Below are 14,447 nucleotides of genomic sequence, written 5' to 3'. Positions count from 1 at the left end.
TGGGTTGTTTGCCATTGCCTTCCCAGCACAAGTTCAGGCAACCTCAACATTCACAGACGAATAAAACAATATTTCAACGTCCATCCGAGGGCATCATCTATTATCTGTGAAATCGCGGCATGTGCAAAACATCATCCAATCATTTTTAAAGTCATTCCAAATCACGTTTCTACATTTAAATCAGAATCTTCGAAACATTTCTGACACGTCCTCAGAGCTTGCCCAGCACTCAAACCTGCCGGGTTGAGTAATCACAAATCATCACAATGCCAGCGAGAGCTCACCTCCCGAATCTTCGAAACATTCACAATTGTTATTTCAATTGATCCAAAATCCCTATGGCTTTTAAATAAAACTTCAACACTTTTTTCCCAAAATGGACTTCACTTTAAACAGATTCAGTAGAGAGGGTGCGCCACAAACACCAAGCAACAAAGAACAGGAAGTTCTCCCCACATCCGGTGGGAAGAAAAAAGAAAAACTCTAAGACAGGCAAAACCCACAGTTTAGCATTACTCTGGCATGGCTTCAACACCCACAAAAACCTCATAAAATATCCTCCAAATCAATCACATCTCTACATTATTTCAAAGTACAATCAAATCGAACCTCGGAAACGTCTTTCCCTTCATTGCAAACGGCATGCGCACTTCGACATAATAGCCCACCCTCTTGAATCTGTATATGAATAGAGATTCACAGCGAAAACCAAGACAAACACCGACTCAGTGGAGAGAACATGCCACCCCCTCACAGCTTAACTCAGCATGAGTCCGTCCTCAGAGTGTGTTGCCGAGGTGGTTTTAATTATTTAATTTATTTTATGAATGTCCATCTCCTCACGTTTTATTTGTTGCAATATTATTATTTCTAACAAGACATTCATGATATCACATCGTCCAGCAATCTTTAATTCCCCAGCGAGCTCACAATCGCTTCCAATTCAGACCCCCATTGAATTGAATTCACACACACACAACCGCGACCTTCGCGTTATCAGCACCAAACCACGAACAGCCAAGCTGCTTCGACTCTCTGCCTGAAGTTTCTTTGTTTGTTAAAATATCGTCATTTTTACTCTCAGCAACACATGCATCTCAATGCAAATCACCAGCCACGAACCCAGCCGGTCTATCGTCTCCTGCATCCTACAAATTTCACAGTCGACTTTCCCACATTTGGGGAAATCGCAAGGCTCAACCTCCCTCCTGTAGTGCAATGGGTAGGCCTCGCCCTGAGAATACCGCCTTAACTAACTGATCACGGTATCTCTCCTATCAGGTCAGTATCAATGCAAACATGGTCGACTTTCCCACATTTGGGGAAATCGCAAGGGTCAACCTTCCCCCCTGAAGTGCAATGGGTAGGCCTCACCCTGAGAATACTGTCTTAATGATCACAGTATCTCTCCTATCAGATAAGTATCAATGCAAACATATATCCTCTGCGCAGTCTGTGGCATGTCACTTCGTCATGCTCATTTAATTACTCCCCTCCATCTTCTTCTCCAGCACTTTTCGAAAACAACTACAGTACTTATCGTTTACTTTTAAACAGACTCTCTCCGCTACCTCTTCATTCTATCAATAAAATTATCTGACAATGAACTTTTCTTTGTTCGAAATGCATTATATACTGAGAGCGCTCTCCCTTACCTTCGCTCAAGCACTTGTCGTTCCTCCAGGCACTGCCTCCGGCAGATTAAGTAACTCCGGTCATGAGCGCCGCACAACGTCGGTTCGAATCCGAGGCACCAGGCGCCAACTGTTGTGGAATTTTCACCCACCCCATTGTGATTGTTGAAGGATTCTTCCTGGTTGATTGTGGAATCCTATTTAACTTCAGGCAGAGTTTAACGTTGGTCCAATTTGGTTATAAAATCCTGCATAAAACCCACCGACACTGATAACCGATGTCCACACAAGTCCTTTCTTTGTGAAACAATTTATTTTCTAATTATCCACCATACACTTCTCACCCTCATACAATGAACTTAAGAATCCCCATTTGTTGCAATATTATTTGGTTCTATTTCATTTATTCTTACTTTTAATTAACAGTTAAACCAACCCAATTCAATTCACTTCCACATTGCATCAGAGAGTTTTATTCTAACTTGGTACTTGGTCAGTCCCAAGGAGTACAAGCCACTGAGATGCTATACTTTCTCAACTGCTTGCACTGAAACAATTTTATATTTCAAAGCATTTTATACTTTCATGGGAGAGTGGTGGGGGCTACCAACCCAGACTGCATACGTGTCCTCCAGGCGAGAAGCCACTATGTGCATTTCGAGGCAAAGGTTCGCTGTTATCAGCCCAGACCAAGACATAAAACTTACATTTCTCAAACCCCATTTGTTACAATTTCAAAGACATTAATATAAATTTTTCCTCCACAAAAGTAAAGGGTGATCGCCAAGACTGCAACAACTACCGCAGGGTGACGCTGCTCTCAGTGCCGGGCAAGGTCTTTGCTCGGATAATTCTTGATAGGGTTCGCCACCATCTGCTTGAGCACCAGCATCCAGTGCAGTCAGGCTTTACACCAAAGAGGTCAACGATTGACCGTATCCTTGCTCTTCGGGTCCTCACTGAACGCAGACGAGAGTTTCGGCAGGGGCTGCTTGCAGCCTATGTTGATCTCCATATAGCATTGGATTCAGTGAATCGGAATGCTTACTGGAGGATTCTTGGTCTTCGTGGGGTGCCACCAAAACTGATCGATCTGATGTCTGAACTCTACGCTGGTACTGAGAGTGCTGTGACATGTGGTGGTACCATCTCTAACTTATTTCCAGTTGTTACTGGAGTTCGTCATGGTGTGTACTGGCCCCCACACTTTTCAGCACTTGTATGGACTGGATTCTATATAGGATGTTGGAGAGATCAAGCTGCGGTGCATCGTTTGGGAATGTCAAGATCTCGGACCTTGATTTCGCAGATGATACATTATCTTTGCGGAGACTTTAGATATCCTTTTGGGGGCCATCGAGGTGCTGAATGAGGATTTGGAGCCGCTCGGATTACAGGTTTCTTGGGTCAAAACTAAGATCCAGGCTTTCAATGACATCTTGGATGCCGCTATCCTGTCTGTGCCTGTTTGTGGTGAGGATGTTGAGGTCGTGGAGAGATTCACTTACCTTGGCAGTGATATTCATGTCTCTGCCGGCTGTGAGTCAGAGGTCAATAGACGTCTGTGTCAGGCCTGGGGAGTCATGGATTAATTGGATAATGGGGTGTGGTGCTGCCGGTGCCTGTGCGGGAGGACGAAAGTCCGAGTCTTCAGGTCCTTGCTGCTTCCAATCTTTCTCTATAAATGCGAGATTGGACTGTGACCAAGGATCTGAGATGGAGACTTAATTCCTTTGGTACCAGGTCTCTTTGGAGAATCCTTGGCTCTCGCTGGTCGGACTTTGTGTCCAACGAGCAGTTGCTGAGAGACTCAAATGAGATTTGTTATCTGCATAGTCCGTGAGCGTCAGCTGCGGCTGTATGGACATGTGGCTCATTTTCCTGGCGCTGATCCTGCTCACCAGATTCTCTCAGTGAGGGAGTCTCGTGAGTGGAAGAGGCCAATGGGCCGACCACGTGCCTTGTGGTTGCAGCAGGTTGATCGGAATCTTCAGTAGATGGGGATGGGCCAGGCATCTGGCTGGGGGATAGCGAGACGGAGGCCCCTGGAGTACCGGCGGAAAGGGGACGCAGTGATGCGCTGCTCTGGCGCATGCTCCCATACCTGACCTGAAAATACCGCATAATGACATTTGTGTGGATTGGTGACAAAAAATTTTAAATTTCATCCATTATAAAATTCAGGCTGGAAATAAGAAAATGTGACAAAAGTTGAGGGGTGTGAATACTTTCTGAGGGCACTGTAGCTCCTCTGCCTCCTTTCCTGGGTATGTATTTTTCTTGAATGTGTGTGACTTTGAGAAAGGAAAGCATGGAGGTATATGATTGGCTAATCATTGTGCTGAGGTTGGGACAATCTCGCTTGTCATCTCCAGCTATGAACATGGAAGTAAGATTTTGTGTCAGCTGGTATTCCTCCATTTGGAAGGAAGTCTGTGCTCTTTGAATTGTATGTCCCATCCCTATGCTCACGTGTCCCATTCCTACTTTCTTAAATATTCCTTTATAATTCTACTGAATTATTATTTTACCTTGCTATAATTCCATCACATAACCTGTTCTGTGCACTCTTGTGTTTTATAGCATGATATGTCACTTGGCATCCAACCATGGATGACAAGTGGCACGCCATGCACACATAGTTGGATGCCAAGTGACGCATCACACTATTAAATGACACAAAAATGCAAAAATCAGGAATGCGATGGAAATATCAATAGATGTGGAACAGATTCATGATACGATCAACAACACAGGAAACCAGATGCAACAGTGAGATGGCACAGATCCGATCCGTTATTTTAACTATTGAATGAGTATTCACGAAGATGGGAAAATTGCATCAAGGATAAGTATCCGGAACCAGAAATCCCTTCCTTCGAAAGTCAATCTGTGCTAAAATAAATAATTTTTATTTAAATTTCAAAAATCGAGACAAACTGAGGAGGGTGCATTTTCGCATCAATAGTTCACCGTGAGAAACAACAGCCAAAAGGGATTTTTTTTTTACCTGGAAAGTTATTTTAGATCATAAGAAGCTATTGCAGTGCAGCTGTAGTATTACTTCTGAAGTGTTATTATTATTTTTTACACTGACAGAGGGATATTCAGTGATTGTGGAAAAACACAGCTGAGAAACAAAATATATTCGAACAACAAAATCGTAAAGAAACAATGTCGGCACTCAGGAACTAAACTAAACAGCCACGATCATGGAGCAAAACTAACAACTTTGAGAACTTGAGCAAGGTTGTACAACCACTTCAGCACAAAAAAAGTAGAAACCTTTGATGTCAGAACGAAGACTCCTGTTCTGCAGCAATCCCGGAATTCAGAGACAATGTGGCTGAACTTTGAAACTCGACTTTTGGGGTTACAAGAGGCCTGACATTTTCAGGCTGTTTTTCACTGAGAGTCACAGTTTCCAATTGATGACAATTCTGCGTACTCAAGTCCTTTAGTCTCTGGCCTTTGGTCTCCAGTGGAAGAAGCAGTACTGCGATGCAAACCAGGAGTGAAAGTGATGCATAGACAGCTTCTGCAACACGAGTTGATGCAACCTGCACACAGAAACTGCATTTTACCTTACCACAACTCGTGCTTAATATCCGCACACCTGGACGCCAAAGTCCTTCCGTAACATTGTCATAAAACTTGTACGTATAGCATTTGCAAAACTATTCGCTTGCAAAAAGTGATGTCATGCAAGAACAACTGTCATTTCACATGAAGTCTCTGGACCTGTTGCTCTTGCATAGCAGACAGGTTGATGGTCTCTGTTTTCTACCACATCCTTTGTGGTCTTGCACCCTCTTTCCCTCCCTTGCTTTGTCCCCCACCCCATACCCTCCCCACCCCCAGATTTCTGCAGGGTGTAAGAGGTCTGCTGGTAACCCAATTCAGTGAAACTCCCCAAATCCAAGCTCATTGCTCACCTCCACTATAAAACCAACTTCCTCAGTCTGTTCAATCCCATTCTTCCCTTGAGCATTTTATTGTAAGATGGCTGTTCACCACCACCACCTCAGGTCATTCCCCATCTATACTCATGATCTTTTCTACCTCAATTAAACCTCCAAAAGCCCAACCCCTCATTTTCAGATGATTATATCCCCTGCCCTCTCCCTCACCATATTTTTCATTTTTTTGTTCAATTTCTGTTTCATTCCCAATTTTCTTCTTCTTCTTCATGCTCTATTTGAGCTTGTATCAAGCTTTTTCACCACACCTGTTCTCTTCCCCCTCCCTTTCATCACATTCTTACCCATGTACATTCTTCCATATCCCTCTACCCTGCTGTTGTATTGTCCCCCACGCCCCCCAGCCTCCCCCACCCCCACCCCCCCATTTTTACGATGTTGTTCTTCTTTTAAGTTCTGGTGCATTCTGCATTGTAGTTTTTCCATGAGCCTCGACTTTGTATCCAAAAAACAGAAGATATAACATATTATGTGACGGATGTATAGTGAGGAATCAGCGGAAAATAAACAAGACAGGAAGAGGTGACTATTATTGGAGCAAAAGGGGAAAATGCTGTCTTCTTCCTTTTACATTTCAACTGAGCTAAATACTAGGTTCTGACTTAATATTTTTACTTTGGATAGTGAAATGTGTGTGGGTAGGAATGGTAAAACCCCTTGTATATATATATATATATATATGTCATGTAGCTGCAGTACTGGCATGTGCATGCCAATTATAATGGATCTAGAGTAGGGGGAAGTGTGTCCCATGGATCCTGTGTTGCCCTGGGGGAAAACTCACCAGCCCGAAGGGAGGCAGTGTGGTCCGAGATGTAAACTTGTGACGTATCCGCAGGTTTAAGGGGTGAAAGGCAAGATAACATCTAAGTCGGAGCTCCACATTCATTCCAAAAGGTAACACACTGCACATGCGCATCATAGGTACTTTCACAGAACATCAACAATTCTCCCCTAACCCCCTTCCCCCAAAGAAAACTACACAGCAGTGCAAGGTACAATCACTACAAGTTAAACCACACAGGTGCCTTGCACATGCGAGCAGAGTGTCACAAAAGGGGGTGACTGTGCTTGTGGAGTGCTGCTAATTGCAGGCTCAGGAGGATCCAGAGAAGGGGAAGGAGGAGGAGGAGGAGGAGGAGGAGGAGGAGGAGGAGAACAGGTTCCACAACACTATGATTGGGTTCAGACACATTGGATTCTGGTGCATGGCTCACAACTGGAATAGATACCAGAGGTTCACTTTCAATGGGTTGAACATGGCTTGGCGGATTGGGGTCACAATGCCTTAGGTGGAGCTGGTTAATATGTTTACGCACTTAGTACAGCGGATAAGCACAATAATTGTGCGTTTTATGAGAAAAGCATGAATTTTCTGACATAATTAGAGAATACCATAAGGTTTATTTTCAGATGTGGAGGGAAGTCAGATTTGACCTCTGAGGACCGTGAGAGGTCAAATCCAAGATGGCCGCCAGGCCACCGGGTCAAATGTTCAAACGTGTTTAATTTTGGAACTAAACAGTGTTAAAAAACATTTAAGGTGTCATTTCCAGCTAAGTTTGGAATGGCCATTCGTGTGGTGATACTTTCGAGATCGCCAAGAGCCAAGGAAATTACATTAAAAACTTTTGGACATTCTTTTGTTAAAGACAATGGATTGGACCTATGCAATATAGCAAAACTTTGCTTCCATTTTGACACTATAGGGATAATAATACAAACAAATTAACAGAATAGTCCCATGCTGGTAGTCTATTTAATACTTTATTAATAGTAATGATGATGATGGTAATGGTAGTGACCAAAATCTAACAGCCTCCAGAACAGAAGCACAATGCAGTGCACTTGAGCGCAGCTTTGGCACACTTGCACCGTCCAGTGCATCCTTTCTCACAGCGACAGCGGATCAATTAATGGCACGATTTTGATGCTTCGGGGAGAGTGGTCCAAAGCGGCTGCCACCCAGTTTTTTCCTTTGTCCAGCCCCAGTCAGATGGCTCTGGCATCTCTGGATCCAGGAGCAATGCCTGGTTCCAACAGTTGGCCTGGCAGCAGGTGCACTTGATGTGCTGTTTGAGTGCTGCCTGGGTTGGAGGAATGTTCTCTGAAGTTCTAGACTTCTGTGTGAAGAGCTGTTTCCTGGCATGATTAACTTCCGTGCTCTCACTGGTTCGGTCGTACATTAGCACCACAAATCGCTCTAGCAGGAACATTGATCCTTCACTGACCTCACTTGGCATGCATAGGAGTTCAGTGAAAGCATCATTCACCTCTGGGAAAGACTTCCAAGTTTCCCAGGCAGTCTTCTTTCCTCTGCCAGCGAATGCAGATACAGTGTCACACCCGGTGAAAGCGTGAAGGACTGGGAGAGTCAGACACTGTGTTGGATTCATTGTTGCAACCATTTCATGAACAGCTATGTAACGAAAGCTTGACCCGACACCAAAGGCAGCCCACAGCTCATTAGGAGCTGTCTTGCTGATTGAAGCTATAGCCAGTACTACCACATCAGTATCAACGGTACGTATGGTCACCTTCTTACACCCCTTTTGCACAGCATCTGCCACATGCAGAAGTAGACGAGTGTCGGCCTCCTCCTGCGAACATGGGGCAAGGCAGGCCAAGTATGACTCAGCCGGAGAGCAAAGGACTCCACTTCCATCTGTTGCATACAGTTCCTTGCCCTCTGCTAGAGGAAGATGAAAATGTGACAAAAGTCGAGGGGTGTGAATACTTTCTGAGGGCACTGTAGCTCCTCTGCCTCCTTTCCTGGGTATGTATTTTTCTTGAATGTGTGTGACTTTGAGAAAGGAAAGCATGGAGGTATATGATTGGCTAATCATTGTGCTGAGGTTGGGACAATCTCGCTTGTCATCTCCAGCTATGAACAAGGAAGTAAGATTTTGTGTCAGCTGGTATTCCTCCATTTGGAAGGAAGTCTGTGCTCTTTGAATTTTATGTCCCATCCCTATGCTCACGTGTCCCGTTCCTACTTTCTTAAATATTCCTTTATAATTCTACTGAATTATTATTTTACCTTGCTATAATTCCATCACATAACCTGTTCTGTGCACTCTTGTGTTTTATAGCATGATATGTCACTTGGCATCCAACCATGGATGACAAGTGGCACGCCATGCACACATAGTTGGATGCCAAGTGACGCATCACACTATTAAATGACACAAAAATGCAAAAATCAGGAATGCGATGGAAATATCAATAGATGTGGAACAGATTCATGATACGATCAACAACACAGGAAACCAAATGCAACAGTGAGATGGCACAGATCCGATCCGTTATTTTAACTATTGAATGAGTATTCACGAAGATGGGAAAATTGCATCAAGGATAAGTATCCGGAACCAGAAATCCCTTCCTTCGAAAGTCAATCTGCGCTAAAATAAGGAATTTTTATTTAAATTTCAAAAATCGAGACAAACTGAGGAGGGTGCATTTTCGCATCAATAGTTCACCGTGAGAAACAACAGCCAAAAGGGATTTTTTTTTACCTGGAAAGTTATTTTAGATCATAAGAAGCTATTGCAGTGCAGCTGTAGTATTACTTCTGAAGTGTTATTATTATTTTTTACACTGACAGAGGGATATTCAGTGATTGTGGAAAAACACAGCTGAGAAACAAAATATATTCGAACAACAAAATCGTAAAGAAACAATGTCGGCACTCAGGAACTAAACTAAACAGCCACGATCATGGAGCAAAACTAACAACTTTGAGAACTTGAGCAAGGTTGTACAACCACTTCAGCACAAAAAAAGTAGAAACCTTTGATGTCAGAACGAAGACTCCTGTTCTGCAGCAATCCCGGAATTCAGAGACAATGTGGCTGAACTTTGAAACTCGACTTTTGGGGTTACAAGAGGCCTGACATTTTCAGGCTGTTTTTCACCGAGAGTCACAGTTTCCAATTGATGACAATTCTGCGTACTCAAGTCCTTTAGTCTCTGGCCTTTGGTCTCCAGTGGAAGAAGCAGTACTGCGATGCAAACCAGGAGTGAAAGTGATGCATAGACAGCTTCTGCAACACGAGTTGATGCAACCTGCACACAGAAACTGCATTTTACCTTACCACAACTCGTGCTTAATATCCGCACACCTGGACGCCAAAGTCCTTCCGTAACATTGTCATAAAACTTGTACGTATAGCATTTGCAAAACTATTCGCTTGCAAAAAGTGATGTCATGCAAGAACAACTGTCATTTCACATGAAGTCTCTGGACCTGTTGCTCTTGCATAGCAGACAGGTTGATGGTCTCTGTTTTCTACCACATCCTTTGTGGTCTTGCACCCTCTTTCCCTCCCTTGCTTTGTCCCCCCACCCCATACCCTCCCCACCCCCCCCCCCCAGATTTCTGCAGGGTGTAAGAGGTCTGCTGGTAACCCAATTCAGTGAAACTCCCCAAATCCAAGCTCATTGCTCACCTCCACTATAAAACCAACTTCCTCAGTCTGTTCAATCCCATTCTTCCCTTGAGCATTTTATTGTAAGATGGCTGTTCACCACCACCACCTCAGGTCATTCCCCATCTATACTCATGATCTTTTCTACCTCAATTAAACCTCCAAAAGCCCAACCCCTCATTTTCAGATGATTATATCCCCTGCCCTCTCCCTCACCATATTTTTCATTTTTTTGTTCAATTTCTGTTTCATTCCCAATTTTCTTCTTCTTCTTCATGCTCTATTTGAGCTTGTATCAAGCTTTTTCACCACACCTGTTCTCTTCCCCTCCCTTTGATCACATTCTTACCCATGTACATTCTTCCATATCCCTCTACCCTGCTGTTGTATTGTCCCCGACGCCCCCCAGCCTCCCCCACCCCCACCCCCCCATTTTTACGATGTTGTTCTTCTTTTAAGTTCTGGTGCATTCTGCATTGTAGTTTTTCCATGAGCCTCGACTTTGTATCCAAAAAACAGAAGATATAACATATTATGTGACGGATGTATAGTGAGGAATCAGCGGAAAATAAACAAGACAGGAAGAGGTGACTATTATTGGAGCAAAAGGGGAAAATGCTGTCTTCTTCCTTTTACATTTCAACTGAGCTAAATACTAGGTTCTGACTTAATATTTTTACTTTGGATAGTGAAATGTGTGTGGGTAGGAATGGTAAAACCCCTTGTATATATATATATGTCATGTAGCTGCAGTACTGGCATGTGCATGCCAATTATAATGGATCTAGAGTAGGGGGAAGTGTGTCCCATGGATCCTGTGTTGCCCTGGGGGAAAACTCACCAGCCCGAAGGGAGGCAGTGTGGTCCGAGATGTAAACTTGTGACGTATCCGCAGGTTTAAGGGGTGAAAGGCAAGATAACATCTAAGTCGGAGCTCCACATTCATTCCAAAAGGTAACACACTGCACATGCGCATCATAGGTACTTTCACAGAACATCAACAATTCTCCCCTAACCCCCTTCCCCCAAAGAAAACTACACAGCAGTGCAAGGTACAATCACTACAAGTTAAACCACACAGGTGCCTTGCACATGCGAGCAGAGTGTCACAAAAGGGGGTGACTGTGCTTGTGGAGTGCTGCTAATTGCAGGCTCAGGAGGATCCAGAGAAGGGGAAGGAGGAGGAGGAGGAGGAGGAGGAGGAGGAGGAGAACAGGTTCCACAACACTATGATCGGGTTCAGACACATTGGATTCTGGTGCATGGCTCACAACTGGAATAGATACCAGAGGTTCACTTTCAATGGGTTGAACATGGCTTGGCGGATTGGGGTCACAATGCCTTAGGTGGAGCTGGTCAATATGTTTACGCACTTAGTACAGCGGATAAGCACAATAATTGTGCGTTTTATGAGAAAAGCATGAATTTTCTGACATAATTAGAGAATACCATAAGGTTTATTTTCAGATGTGGAGGGAAGTCAGATTTGACCTCTGAGGACCGTGAGAGGTCAAATCCAAGATGGCCGCCAGGCCACCGGGTCAAATGTTCAAACGTGTTTAATTTTGGAACTAAACAGTGTTAAAAAACATTTAAGGTGTCATTTCCAGCTAAGTTTGGAATGGCCATTCGTGTGGTGATACTTTCGAGATCGCCAAGAGCCAAGGAAATTACATTAAAAACTTTTGGACATTCTTTTGTTAAAGACAATGGATTGGACCTATGCAATATAGCAAAACTTTGCTTCCATTTTGACACTATAGGGATAATAATACAAACAAATTAACAGAATAGTCCCATGCTGGTAGTCTATTTAATACTTTATTAATAGTAATGATGATGATGGTAATGGTAGTGACCAAAATCTAACAGCCTCCAGAACAGAAGCACAATGCAGTGCACTTGAGCGCAGCTTTGGCACACTTGCACCGTCCAGTGCATCCTTTCTCACAGCGACAGCGGATCAATTAATGGCACGATTTTGATGCTTCGGGGAGAGTGGTCCAAAGCGGCTGCCACCCAGTTTTTTCCTTTGTCCAGCCCCAGTCAGATGGCTCTGGCATCTCTGGATCCAGGAGCAATGCCTGGTTCCAACAGTTGGCCTGGTAGCAGGTGCGCTTGATGTGCTGTTTGAGTGCTGCCTGGGTTGGAGGAATGTTCTCTGAAGTTCTAGACTTCTGTGTGAAGAGCTGTTTCCTGGCATGATTAACTTCCGTGCTCTCACTGGTTCGGTCGTACATTAGCACCACAAATCGCTCTAGCAGGAACATTTATCCTTCACTGACCTCACTTGGCATGCATAGGAGTTCATTGAAAGCATCATTCACCTCTGGGAAAGACTTCCAAGTTTCCCAGGCAGTCTTCTTTCCTCTGCCAGCGAATGCAGATACAGTGTCACACCCGGTGAAAGCATGAAGGACTGGGAGAGTCAGACACTGTGTTGGATTCATTGTGGCAACCATTTCGTGAACAGCTATGTAACGAAAGCTTGACCCGACACCAAAGGCAGCCCACAGCTCATTAGGAGCTGTCTTGCTGATTGAAGCTATAGCCAGTACTACCACATCAGTATCAACGGTACGTATGGTCACCTTCTTACACCCCTTTTGCACAGCATCTGCCACATGCAGAAGTAGACGAGTGTCGGCCTCCTCCTGCGAACATGGGGCAAGGCAGGCCAAGTATGACTCAGCCGGAGAGCAAAGGACTCCACTTCCATCTGTTGCATACAGTTCCTTGCCCTCTGCTAGAGGAAGATGAAAATGTGACAAAAGTCGAGGGGTGTGAATACTTTCTGAGGGCACTGTAGCTCCTCTGCCTCCTTTCCTGGGTATGTATTTTTCTTGAATGTGTGTGACTTTGAGAAAGGAAAGCATGGAGGTATATGATTGGCTAATCATTGTGCTGAGGTTGGGACAATCTCGCTTGTCATCTCCAGCTATGAACAAGGAAGTAAGATTTTGTGTCAGCTGGTATTCCTCCATTTGGAAGGAAGTCTGTGCTCTTTGAATTGTATGTCCCATCCCTATGCTCACGTGTCCCGTTCCTACTTTCTTAAATATTCCTTTATAATTCTACTGAATTATTATTTTACCTTGCTATAATTCCATCACATAACCTGTTCTGTGCACTCTTGTGTTTTATAGCATGATATGTCACTTGGCATCCAACCATAGATGACAAGTGGCACGCCATGCACACATAGTTGGATGCCAAGTGACGCATCACACTATTAAATGACACAAAAATGCAAAAATCAGGAATGCGATGGAAATATCAATAGATGTGGAACAGATTCATGATACGATCAACAACACAGGAAACCAAATGCAACAGTGAGATGGCACAGATCCGATCCGTTATTTTAACTATTGAATGAGTATTCACGAAGATGGGAAAATTGCATCAAGGATAAGTATCCGGAACCAGAAATCCCTTCCTTCGAAAGTCAATCTGCGCTAAAATAAGGAATTTTTATTTAAATTTCAAAAATCGAGACAAACTGAGGAGGGTGCATTTTCGCATCAATAGTTCACAGTGAGAAACAACAGCCAAAAGGGATTTTTTTTTTACCTGGAAAGTTATTTTAGATCATAAGAAGCTATTGCAGTGCAGCTGTAGTATTACTTCTGAAGTGTTATTATTATTTTTTACACTGACAGAGGGATATTCAGTGATTGTGGAAAAACACAGCTGAGAAACAAAATATATTCGAACAACAAAATCGTAAAGAAACAATGTCGGCACTCAGGAACTAAACTAAACAGCCACGATCATGGAGCAAAACTAACAACTTTGAGAACTTGAGCAAGGTTGTACAACCACTTCAGCACAAAAAAAGTAGAAACCTTTGATGTCAGAACGAAGACTCCTGTTCTGCAGCAATCCCGGAATTCAGAGACAATGTGGCTGAACTTTGAAACTCGACTTTTGGGGTTACAAGAGGCCTGACATTTTCAGGCTGTTTTTCACCGAGAGTCACAGTTTCCAATTGATGACAATTCTGCGTACTCAAGTCCTTTAGTCTCTGGCCTTTGGTCTCCAGTGGAAGAAGCAGTACTGCGATGCAAACCAGGAGTGAAAGTGATGCATAGACAGCTTCTGCAACACGAGTTGATGCAACCTGCACACAGAAACTGCATTTTACCTTACCACAACTCGTGCTTAATATCCGCACACCTGGACGCCAAAGTCCTTCCGTAACATTGTCATAAAACTTGTACGTATAGCATTTGCAAAACTATTCGCTTGCAAAAAGTGATGTCATGCAAGAACAACTGTCATTTCACATGAAGTCTCTGGACCTGTTGCTCTTGCATAGCAGACAGGTTGATGGTCTCTGTTTTCTACCACATCCTTTGTGGTCTTGCACCCTCTTTCCCTCCCTTGCTTTGTCCCCCCAC

General features: G+C 43.7%; 1 protein-coding gene, 1 non-coding gene and 1 pseudogene across 14 annotated transcripts in view; all 3 read right to left on the bottom strand.

Annotated features, from left to right (window-relative positions):
* Positions 1-1,125: 1,125 nt before the first annotated feature.
* LOC147028869 (U1 spliceosomal RNA) lies at positions 1,126-1,289 on the bottom strand. The gene has a single exon (XR_015057883.1). It is a non-coding gene; the product is annotated as a U1 spliceosomal RNA (small nuclear RNA).
* Positions 1,290-1,293: 4 nt separating this feature from the next.
* On the bottom strand, positions 1,294-1,425 carry LOC147028868 (U1 spliceosomal RNA; annotated as a pseudogene).
* Positions 1,426-9,012: 7,587 nt separating this feature from the next.
* LOC147028865 (synaptic vesicle 2-related protein-like) overlaps positions 9,013-14,447 on the bottom strand; it is a 360,308-nt gene continuing 354,873 nt past the window's right edge. For 8 of the 13 annotated variants that reach the window (XM_085879632.1, XM_085879633.1, XM_085879634.1 and 5 more), the window contains one exon: positions 13,497-14,167. In XM_085879632.1, coding sequence (XP_085735758.1) covers positions 13,901-14,167 — 267 coding nt within the window. In that variant the 3' untranslated portion in view covers positions 13,497-13,900. Of the gene's footprint in view, positions 9,683-13,496; positions 14,168-14,447 lie in introns of those variants that run through there. The other 5 variants (XR_015057743.1, XR_015057747.1, XM_085879631.1 and 2 more) reach the window with 4 other exon arrangements.

Source organism: Eptatretus burgeri, chromosome 4 (genome assembly GCF_056783735.1).
Source record: "Eptatretus burgeri isolate ZD-2024b chromosome 4, Ebu_testis_v1, whole genome shotgun sequence".
Lineage (NCBI taxonomy): Eukaryota > Metazoa > Chordata > Myxini > Myxiniformes > Myxinidae > Eptatretus > Eptatretus burgeri.
This window is presented reverse-complemented; position numbering and strand designations above follow the sequence as displayed.